Source organism: Pogona vitticeps, chromosome 5 (assembly GCF_051106095.1).
Source record: "Pogona vitticeps strain Pit_001003342236 chromosome 5, PviZW2.1, whole genome shotgun sequence".
In the NCBI taxonomy this organism is placed as follows: Eukaryota; Metazoa; Chordata; class Lepidosauria; order Squamata; family Agamidae; genus Pogona; species Pogona vitticeps.
In genome coordinates, this window is record NC_135787.1 from 14,794,012 (window position 1) to 14,806,216 (window position 12,205).

General features: G+C 39.2%; 1 protein-coding gene across 5 annotated transcripts in view; it reads left to right on the forward strand.

Annotated features, from left to right (window-relative positions):
* Nucleotides 1-12,205, forward strand: part of HERC3 (HECT and RLD domain containing E3 ubiquitin protein ligase 3) — a 67,006-nt gene that overhangs the window by 2,508 nt on the left and 52,293 nt on the right. Inside the window, exon 1 of one of the 5 annotated variants that reach the window (XM_073001971.2) lies at nt 11,031-11,213. The exons of 1 other annotated variant lie outside the window; for it this stretch is intronic. Coding sequence is in view for 1 of the 4 variants with exons in the window: in XM_073001969.2 (XP_072858070.2) it covers nt 12,141-12,202 (62 nt within the window). In the remaining 3 variants the exon portion in view is untranslated. 3 more of the 5 variants (XM_073001974.2, XM_073001969.2, XM_073001972.2) reach the window with 3 other exon arrangements.

Here is a 12,205-nt window from a genome sequence, read left to right on the forward strand (position 1 = left end):
GCTTGGAGGCTTCAGTCCAGCAACTGCGGGTAATGCAATGTTTTTTAAATTGGCAAGCAAGTGTGGGTGTATGAGCTGTTCACCATCATTATGACCCAGGTTGCCCTGACCAATAAATAAATAAATAAATAAATAAATAAATAAATAAATAAATAAATAAATAAAACGATTAAATGCCTTCTTTTAAAGATGATGTTAAAGACAGGCATGCCCTACTTATTAAAAAAACAGTTTTCTGAGCCATTTGTCTTCATGGTCCCAGTTCTATGAAAAAGATGCTTTTGGTTGTGTTTCATGGGCATAAATCTCCTTTTGACCCTCCCCCTAACTAATACAGTTACTTTCCTTTGATGCATCTAAATAAATGGATTGCAAATGTAATCCACAAAAAGTAGCATTAGTCTTAAAAGAGTCATGATACTTTTCTTTCTGTTGTTACTAACACAGTTAATTTTCTGAACATTTGGACTTTAAGTTCTTCACACTGGTACCAACCTGATGAAGTGGTGTTTTAATCCACAAAAGCTGATGAATTGTAGGATTATTTTAATGGCTTATACTCTAAAGGTATTGCCTGTTTTTGCATTTGTATGTTATTTTGTTTGGGCCATATAGCAAACCTTTTGTTCTGATGGGCTTCTCTTTCCTTCCTGGTCAGCTTTTTAAAATATATTGAATGTAGTGGGGAAGGGTTTAGCCAAATATTCTTCACACTTGCTGCTCAGGGACTAACAATGTTGATAGACCACTGCCTCTAGTTCCTTATCTTAAAAGGGGAATTTAGACTGCCCAACTTTTCAAATAATATTTTCGTATCTATTTAAAATGTTTGTTCATTGTTTTCCTCCCAATGCATTTTACAATAGCTAAAAATAATCAAGAGCAGAGTAAAAACATGCAAAACAAACTAGAAAAATTTAAAGAAGATTAAAAACATCGAAAAACAGATTTAACACATGTATGAACAGAACTAAAATGATCTGCAAAAGCCAATTTTAAAAAAAATAGTGCTGGAAACCAATGAAAAGGTAAACTACTTCTAAATACTCTATACTTAAAAAGGGTCACCGTAACTCAGAAATGAGTTGACAGTACATAGCTCATTAAGATTAAAACCAATGCCTTTAATTCAGCTCAGACCAAACTGGAAACCAGTGGAATTGGTTCAAGACCAGTTTTAGGGTAAAGGTAAAGGTTCCCCTTGACAATTTTTTGTCCAGTCGTGTTCGACTCTAGGGGGCAGTGCTCATCCCCGTTTCCAAGCCATAGAGCCAGAGTTTTGTCCGAAGACAATCTTCCGTGGTCACATGGCCAGTGCGACTTAGACACGGAACGCTGTTACCTTCCCATCGAGGTTGTCCCTTTTGATCTACTTGCATTCGCATGCTTTCGAACCGCTAGGTTGGCGGGAGCTGGGACAAGCGACGGGAGCTCACTCCAGCACGTGGATTCGATCTTACGACTGCTAGTCTTCTGACCCTGCAGCACAGGCTTCTGTGGTTTAGCCCACAGTGCCACCACGTCCCAGTTTTATAGCACCTCTAAAGAATATGTCAAACAAACCCTCTGGCTTCTGCATTTTCCAGTAGCTGTAGCCTCCAAACTTTTCAAGGGCACCCTCACGAAATATGACAGTAACCGGAGGTGATAAAAGGCATGAGTCACTGTGGCCAAATCTTGCTTCTTTAGGAATGAGCAGAGCTCATGCACCAGCTCCAAAAATACGATGCCTTCAAACGGAGGGTTCTCCTCTAACAGCCTTCTCAATAGAGGACTGCCCACTGTAAAGTAGATCATATGACCACACTAGTAAGGGCCTAATCATATATGAATATGCCTAAATGCAAAGGTAATCAACAGAAGCCTTATATTGTACACTGATGGAGAGTTAATCAACTTTTCAAATAATATTTAATTTTCTACAAAATTCATTTATACTGCACTTTTGTCCACATTGGAACAGTGGAATACAAAGGATTCTTAGGAAGAAAAATCTTCAACCCTCTCCTCAGAGCTGGAATTAGTCATGTTGGCATCTATAGCAAGTGGTACCATCTCCAACTGGTCTGCCATGAGGCAGGGGTGCAGGCTCCCTCCTTAAAAAGGAGAAGAATGTGGTGTCTTCCTAGAACAATGGTCTGGGAACAGGGGTAAATTACCCCAAATGGGGTAAAAATGAAAATCCTGGGGGTAATGAGCAAAGCCTACCTTGTAGGATTTTGAGCATAACCTTGCTAGTGTGTGAAATGAGTGCAATTGTACAGTAGTTGGAGCATTCTCTGGCACTTCCCTTCTTTGGGATTGGGATGTGGACTGATCTTTTCCAGTCCTTTGGCCACTGCTGAGTTTTCCATTGATGATGATAAAAAAAAATAGTGCACTGGTCTTTGATGTTGGGCTGTGGTACCAGGGTGAGTGACATGATCTTTAACCTGGTTTGTTCCTTTTTGCAAACCACACACAGAATGATTAAAGTGGTAGGGAAAGCCCCCCCCCCCCATTGCTAGGACCACTCTGGCAGCCACTGATGATGATTAAATCCTCTGTGAGCTAGCAAAAATTTAATGCAACTTGCTAGGCACGTTGGACACCTTACTACTTCCTATACCACCCCATGGCTGGAGTGCAATGTGTTCCAGCAAAAATAGTGCACATCTTTATTAAATTTGGTGCATCCTGCTAATTCGGTACATAGCCTGGCAGCCATTGATACTGATGATATATCCTGCTTGTTAGGTACACAGCCTTTGTAGATTCAATAATATTTTGAATTCAAATAATGTATGATTTCCTTACTTTCAAATCAAGGGGGTAATGTCAGTGTATATACATTTTTGGGAGGGTAAAAGATAAAAAAGTTCCCTGACCCCTGTCCTAGAATAAAGTTTATGTTTCGGGGGTGAAAAAAGAAGAAACGGTCAATAGGCTTCACTGTTTGTCTTCCTAATACTCACTGATAGATTCATCTCTGGATTTCAATACCCTCTAAATATTGGTCTCCTAGTAGTCCCAGCTATATCACCCTAGTTACCACCTTGCCTCCCCTGACCACAACTGCAGCTACACTGGTGTAAAATTTGCAGCTAATGACAAATTTTAGTACACCCGTTTAGAAATGTGCCATGTTTTTGTAGAATCTCTGTGAAGTTAAATCTTTCCTTAGAGCAAGCATAAGAAGGCCAAGTTTTCTAGGCCATGACAAAATGTGATAATCACATACCAAGATGCTGTTTTGACATTTGCCATAAGAAATAAACCTCTATGGGTAAGAAATGTGCCTAGAGCTTTGTTTGAACTCCAACTCAGCCTCCACAGCCAGTAGAGATAACTAGAAAAGCTATTATAGGATCCAAGTATGTGACGTTTTGTGGAACGGGGGACTTGATCTAGCAGAACTGTATCAATATTGCTCATTTGAACATGGTCTTAAGACAGCCTTCAGCATGTACCATAGTCTAAGCCCCTAATTAAATTAGCTTTATGTAATCCGACATGTACATATGTACCATACTATAACTCCCAGCATCCCCAAACAGCGTGGCTTTTGGTGGGAGTTGTAGTACAACAGATCTATTTGGCACCCAGTTATGAACATCAGGGTTGATTTGATTTAAATAAAATTGATATAAATTGTTATTTAAATCACAATTTAAATATTAAACATTGCATTTTTGATAATTTAATTTTTTTTAAATTTAAATTGTGATCATTGATTGTTATCCACCCTGTCTGAAATAGATTCTCATATCTATTGGAACGTTCAGAAAGAGTACTCTGGATAAAGGGCTCCTAAAATAGTATTTAAAATTGTAAATAAAAAGCCAACTCATCCAGCCTAGTGAGTTGAATACCTGGTTGAAGAGTCAGAGTTTGAGATTTAAATTCTCCATTGTGTCTCTCAGTGGACGACCTCCACTGGGTAGCCATGGGCAAGCTGCATAGTTCCAGAGCAAGGGTTGCTGTTAGTTGAAATTGGCTTGGCAGGACATCATCATCATTATTATACACATCATAGAACCCACATTTTCTACCACATTTGCCAGCACAATTCAACAAGATATTGTTTGGTTTTTTAACAATGTAATCCTATGCAATGCTGTGTTTGCTGCTCAGAAGACAATCCCAATGAATTCAGTTAGGCTTATCGCTTTGTAACTTTACACAGCATTGCAGCATAATATTTTACAACTTGGAACAACTTGATTACCCTTGTGTCCCTCATAAAAATTTCAATATGTTCCAGATAGATTGCTTATTTTTAGGTCAAAGTCCAATCCTAGATGCTGTTCAGTTTTAGGAAAACTGAGTTCATTACTTGAGTTACACAACGCATACATATTGCAATGTATCCCTCTCCATAGGGACATCCAGTTGGTGTGTGTACATGTGCAACAAGCAATGTGGACCTGTGGGGGGTTTTTTAACTGAAGCTGTTAGTGCACACATGGTGGATATGTTTCACTAAGCCCATGCAAAAATGGGGAATAACTAGTTCTAAATTATGAAATAACTAGCTTAAGCACGCTCGAAGTCCAGAAGCACAGCCTAAATCCAATGGTTAGTTCCAACTAGAGGAGCCTCACTGAATCTGGAAATTAATTACCGGACACTTATGTTAATTCCATTGACTCAATGGATATACCCTAGTTGCATCTAACAATTAGATTTAAGCCATAGACTTTATAATTACATATTTCCTCTTAATTATTTACAGAAAAAATGCCCCCCCATTAGTACTTGTTACAAAAAAGACAAATGTCCTTATTAGTATAACCATTAGTGCCCAGGGCAGAATATAGATATGTAGGGAAATAGAAAAGGCGTGGAACCTGTGGATTCGAGATAATCAGGATCATCCTTCAAGAAATAACCCTTTTCTCAGATTTCTCTTTCATGTTTTTACTCTCTGTCAACCCTTGGAGGGATGTTTTGAAATATCCTACAGCCGCTGGACCAGCTCTAAGGTATGGTAAGATCGTTGCATTAGCAATGCTAGAGTGATCCTATTTTTACCAACTACTGCATCTCTCAATAATCATTATCTTTACGTTGCATACAAGTCCTCTTTATCTGAAATGTCACCAGCTAGTTTCTGCATGACGTTGTCCCTTCGATTCCAGAGTCCGCCCCTACTTCATATGCACATATTTTCTCTCCTTTACACACAGACATAGGAAAAACATCATAAAGCTCCTTAATATATTGGCTGAAATCCTCTTGCTTAGCATAGTTAGTGACACTAAAAATAGGCCCATTGAATCAGTGGGGATTTGGTATCTCAACTCTGCTCTAAATTCTGTTGACTAAGTAGAAACTAGAGTAGGCCTATTTGAATCAAAGGAATTTACAGCAGAGTTGACTCACCAGGTCCCAACTGATTTAATGGGACTTACTACGCTAATGTGACTTACCGTACTACTTTAAGCAAGGGGATTTCAGCCAGGATGGCATAGGTTTTTCAGCCAGCTGGGGATACACTTCAGATGAAGTACATTTTAGTCTATCAAAGCTTATGCTGTAATATGTCTGTTAGGCTTTAAAGTGCCAGAAGACTCTCTGTTGTTTTTGCAATTGGAGCTTAAATGATTATAAGTCTATTTACAGGTTCGGACTGCTTCCTTCTCGCCTGCTATGATGCAGCTGGCACATGGCAGATAAAGCTTTCTTGGGGAAACGTTATAGGCCACTAAAGCTTTCCTCCTATAATCCCTGGTTTTGTAAGATCTGCTGCCTCTTTGCCGGTGAATGAAAAAGACTGCTATCAACTCTTCAAATAGGTTTGATTTTTTTTTTTAAAAAAATCTGCCTTCATGAACACATTCCCTGAATTGTGAAACAAATGAATGACAAAGATTATGCTTTAGAACATAAAAGTGTGCACACAACATTCTGCACACTTCCCAGCTGTCACCTAGGAACAACTCCATATTATCTAGATCCTGCTCCAGATAGATCAAAGGATTTATATAATTGTTAATTTTTTTGATGTTTTAAATGTTTTTAAGATGTTCTTTGCTATGGTTTTATGTATGTAAGCTGCCCCGAGTAGACTTTGTCTAGGGGGGTGGGGTAAAAATCAAATAAAAGTTAAAAAGTAAAAAAAAATCAAAAGCACAGTCTGTGATACTGATGAAGAGACTGTTAGTGCAGCCTGGAAGAAGTGCTATCATTCGTCTGGATTTAGCTCCTTTATAGCGGCTTATCTCAGAGTGGAGAGTGGATGCTTCTTGACCCTAATGAACATCCATGTAAATGTGCGCACATGAGCATTATGTAATTGGGAATTTGACCTTTTTACACACTGCAACTGCTGAGATCTGTTTTGTACTGTTGATATTAGACAGTATGCCGTTATAGTCTCCCAATTAGCTCTTTAGATTTAAGGAGTAAGGACAAATAGGTACTGGGCCTTTAAATGCTTAATGCATTGGCTATTGCAGAGTAAACAGAAGTGTACGAAAGGTAAAGTGGAGCTTTCAGCAATGTGTACCCAGAACTAGGAAAAGTTACTTGGATGAGCTACAATTTCCAGGACCTTCCTTCTCTCCATCCCACATGGCCATTGACTAGGGATATACTTTGGCACACGTGGGATATGAATCTCAGATACTATGCACATGTCCACATTGGGAGCTGTTTTGGTCCATATCAAGAATACAGTGTGACTCTGGCAGATCTTACGTGTGTCTAGAGCAGGTCTTTCAAACATAGCATGACTTTCTGAAATTCTTTAGTGCACTCTAGTAGCCAGCAGATACGTGGAATATGATTTCAAGTGCCTCTTCCTTTTTTGGAATGTACCTTGAACATCAGGCATTTCTTGCTCCATATGAGATAAAAGCCTTTGTTGCAACACCTTGAATACCACTTTGCTTGCATAGGAAATTAATGCAATGGTCTTATAGTTACTGCACTCTTTTGCATCTCCTTTCCTGGGTATTAGAATATATACAGTATTGAACTTTGCCAGTCTGTAAGCCATTGTTTTTGTTGGCATATTCTTGTTAGGATGTTGACAGATTCAGTTTCTGTGGCTTGAAATAGTTCTATCAATATTCCATTTACCTATTTACAGTATTCTTCTTAGTGCTTTCAGAGTAACTTTCTTTTCACCTTCTAGACCTGCAGGTTCATCATGATAGTTTTCTTCAAAGGAATCTGACATCCTTTTATCACTTCTGTACAGGTCTTCAGTGTACTGTTTCCACCTTCTCTTTATTTTCTCCTGGTTAGATAGTGGTGCTTCCCTGTTAGTCATTCAGCATTCCTAATGTAGGCTTAAATTTTCCTTTGATTTCTTGGATCTTCTGGAAGAGATCTCTTGTTTTCTTTTTCCCTTTTGTTGTTTTCCTTTATTTATTTATTGTAGAATTTGCTCTTAATTGTCTTGTGAATTTTTCTGTTTATGGTGTGTGTGTATGTGTGTAGTGTTTTTAAGTGTGGCCGGTAGCCATATTAAATTCCGGGTATGGTTTACATACCTGGCCAGTATATTATTATTATTATTATTATTATTATTATTATTATTATTATTATTATTATTATTATTATTATTATTATTATTATTATTATTATTATTATTATTATTATTATTATTATTATTATTATTATTATTATTAATAATAATAATAATAATAATAATAATAATAATAATAATAATAATAATAATAATAATAATAATAATAATAATAATAATAATAATAATAATAATAATAATAATAATAATAATAAAATTTGCCCTAGTTACTGCAATAGTTCTCTTTGTCTCTTTGACAAACTGCATTCAGGGTTCTGACCAACTTTTTCATTTCTTGCCTGTTCTTTACTATTTTAAGTGTTTCTTCCATCATCCATCTAGGTTTTTCTTTTTTTAACTTTTACTACAGGAAACATACTTCTGTATTCTTCCCTAATAACATACCTGGTTTCATGCAACAGTCCTTCTGGTTCATGGTCAATTGAGTTTAGTAATCTGTTCCTCATATAGACTTTACATTCACCAGGAATGTTGTTTAAATTTTATCTTGGCACTACAATTCTTTTAGTATTATTTTTCAGCTTTACTCTAATGTTGGCTTTTAACAGTTCATGATCAGTACCACAATCCACTTCTGGTCGTATTTTGGCAGAAAGAATATTTCAACTTTCGAATACAGCTTCTCCATCACCTGCTTCCCATTATGTAGTCTATTTGATTTCTATATCAATCATCTGGTGATGTCCACAAGTAAAGCTATCTGTTGGTTGCTTGACGTTTGTATTTGCAATAAACAGATTTTTGGCTTTGCACAACTCCATGACTTGTTCTCCTGATTCATATCTATCCTCCAGATAAAATTTTCTATCAGCATTTGGTTCTGCTTTGTTCTGTACTTTTGCATTTCAGTCACCTAGGATTATAAGCATGTCTTGTTTTGGTGTGTGATCAATTTCCCCTTGGGTGCTTCCATTAAAGCTCTCAATTTGATTTTCTTCAGCATTGTTAGCTGGAATGATGGTTATATTTATAGGTTTTCCATGGCGGTCAGAGATGCTTTACTGGTGAGTTTCTTGCACTGCCAAGGGGCTTAGACTTGATGAGTCTTGGGATCCTTCCAACTCCAAATGTTATGATTTAAAGAACACATGCAGCATACTACATCTTCTAGCTCCGAGTACTACTTTCTTATATATACATGCCTCTGTGAGCTAGTGAGTCATACCTGGCACTTGCTAAATGGTATTCCGCTCTGATTAATTCAAGAGTGCTTGCCATCAGCAATTTCTGTTCACCTGGAGGGTGTTTCCTACTCCCTTGCTAGTTGTCAAGATGAACCTCAGGTTCAACATGACATTGTAAAGTTATCTTACAAGGTTTTCAAAACTAAGAACATACTGGCAGTCTCGTTTTGCTTTGTTCAACCTCATCATATGATGTTTACTCACAAGCGAATCCCACAGTGTTGTTGGGGTTTGCTACCAAGTAAGTTTGTAGATGATTGCAGCTTTACAATATATTTCTATGGATGTTTACTCAAATGTAAATCAGCACTGTGTACCCTAGGGCTTACTGTCCAACATGGGTGTTTAGGATTGCTGCCTATGTTACGTTTTAAATCCATTTTAAAAAAATGCATATCCAGAATTTGATCTGTGTGAGTTGTGCTTGTAAAGTCTAAAATGTGCAAGAAAATTCTCTCATCCCTCCCCCCACTGAAACATCTTGGAAAACTGCTTCATAAATGTAAGCAGGTAATAATGAACTGTTTATGTCTACTCAGAAGTAAACTTTACTGTAGAGCTTTTTCCTAAATAAGAGGGTACAGGATTATATCCTGAATCTTCAGAGAATCCCACTTGAATGAATGCAGTGTAAAAGTGGGAGACAATCCTTTTAAAAGAAGATGCACATAACAATCAATGCAGCATTTCTAATCAGATTTAAAATCATTTGCATTTCAGATTTGTCTGAAAATACGTTCTCATAAGTGCTTGTGTTGGCATAGCAAGTAAAACAACTTACAAAACAATTGTGCTTCTTTTATTTATCAGCTTCTCTGGAGATTATTTGGGCTCACTTTACCATGATGCAGAAGGAGCTGGCTGAGATAGAGTGAAGAGTGGCATATCATTGTTATTGACTGCATGTTTAGGTTTAGAATTGTGGGATTTCCTGTCTCAATCTAGAAGAACCAGATTGACTTTAGTCAGAGGCTGGAGAAGTTACTTTTGAGGATTAGTTTCCTGAATTAGCAATGACCACAGAATTGATCGATCTGTCTGTCTGTCTAAAATATTTTACTCTGCCTTTCTCCTTAAAAAGGACCCTAGTCAGCTTTGTTGTTGTTTAGTTGTCATGTCCAACTCTTCGTGACCACATGGACCAAAGCACACCAGGCCCTCCCGTCTTCCACTGTTTGGTCAAATTCATGTTTGGTCAAATTCATGTTGGTCACTTCAGTGACACTCTCCAACCATCTCGTCCTCTGTTGTCCCCTTCTCCTCTTGCCTTCACACTTTCCCAAGGTCAGCTTACATAATTAAAAAAAAATCAATATTTAAAAGTTAAAACAATAGGTATAGAAATATTTCAAAAAATCAAAGAAATACCACACTAATAATGGTTAAAAAAAATCAGTACCAAAAACACATTCAAAAACAAGAAGGCACAACAACCCCTCTCAAACATTCAGTCACTAAGGGAAAGCCTTCCTGAAGAGAAAGGGAGATCCTTGGTCTTGAGCTTGGACCCAAGCTGTTTAGGGCTTTATAGGTTAAAAGCAGCACTTTGAATTGTGCCCAGAAAAAGATCAGCAGCCAGCACAGCTACTGTAATGGGAGTTATGTCTCCCCTGTGACCAATCCCAGTTAAGAAACTGGCTGCAGCTTTTGGACCCGATGAAGTTTCGGAACACTTTCCAAAGGCAGGCCTGCGTAGAGCGCACACCTTGACGTTGGGAGTGCTGTTTGCTTCCCTCCTGAAAGCATCCAAGTGCCATGTCTTGAACTAAACATGTTTGCAATGAGATTGTCTCTCAAAGAGAGGCAAAGCTGCACATTTGATGCATAAAGCAGAGCAGTACAACACGGTGCATCGGTTTGTGTACATTAAAATAATAAATCTCGGATAGGCCAGAAAAGGTCCTGCTCTCCTCCAGTTAGCCACGGCCTGGCACTCAAGTGGGTTCACACTCTCCACATGTATACTAAAGTCCATCTCAGTTCAGGTACAGCAAATAAATTAATTTATCTGGTTATTCTCAACAAGATCCATTCAGTGATGAGTAGATATAGTGTTCCTCCACCTGGGAGGTTTGAAGAACAGTCTTTCTGTGCTACTCGAAGGCTTACATACTTTTATATCCTCCCCCACCCCTTTGCTTTCACATCGCAGCAAAAGGCACGTCTCTCAATGCTTCTTCGGCATCGCGAGGGTTAATCCCACCGAACAGGACCTTAGCCCCACCCCTCCTTCGTGTCACCCTCCGGAAACAGCCGATTGGCGGAGCCGAGTGAGCATCGTCGACCTCCCATTGGCTGGGGCGGGCGGACACGTCAATCATGTGGGTAGCGCTTGTTAGCTGGCTCGCTGGGGGAAGGAAAACTTCCTTGTTATTGTGACAACCCCCCCCCGCCCGCGGGAAACCTGCGCCAGAGGTGCGGCCAACATCTGGGAAAGTCTCCCCCCCCCCCGGGGCGGTGGTTAGGAGAACCTCGCAGCAAGCCGGAGCCCGGTGAGCGGTGCCTTTCATTTCGGGGTATTGTAAGCTGGGAGGATGCTCCCTCTGCCTTTGCAAGGGCTTATTACGCGGAGGCGAGAGAAGGGGATGATGATGATGATGATGATGATGACTCCTGGGCTTCGCTTTTCGGGGGGTCGTGGGGACGGTACGATCCTGTCCTAGGCGGGTTTGCACGGAAACCAGGCCGTGGTGGTGGTGGGCTTGCTTGCAAATTAGGGAGGAAAGAGGGCTGCCTTCTGATTAAATTAATAATAATCTTATTAATAGAAATAGTCTTATTAATAATAATAGTCTTGTTAATCAGGACCCAAGTAAACGCTTAGGATTGACAGCAAGCGAGAGTCCGCTTCCAGTTTGTCAACATGGCCTCGGTGTCTTTTTTTAATTTTATTTTATTTTCATGGTTGTTTCTTCCTTTCTCTCCTCTTGCTGCGAGAGGAAAGGGGGGGACGACGAGGAGTTAAATTTAAATTGATGGAGCAAAAGGGGGTGATGGGTTCATTTTCGGTTTCTCTCTCTCTCTCTCCAAGCGCTGAAATACAGGAGCCTGGTCCTGTGTACTTTTAAGCATAGGGTGGCCACATTGACCAGATAGGCGGGATAGAAATAAAATAAAATAAATAAATAAATAAATAAATAAATAAATAAATAAATAGGAGGAAGCCCTACTTGGATCTCCTCTCAGCTTGCGTGAGCGCTGTTGAAGAGTGAAAGAGGGAGGGGGGGAATCAGTCTCTCCATCTTTCTCCCCCTTAAAAGACGGAAAGGTGCAAGGTAACCCAATTTCTGAGTGTGGTTTTCTTGTTTCAAGAGTCTTCTCTGCCCCCTTTTCCTTCGGATCTTAGCTCTAAAAAGCGAATGTTAAGGGGAAGAGGGCGATGGGGAGGGAAATTCTCCTGCGCAAGCACCGTGCAATGAATGGGGTCCTCTCAGGAGACCTTGCGCACGAGAACTTCCTGCTGGATGTTACGCCCAAAATGGTA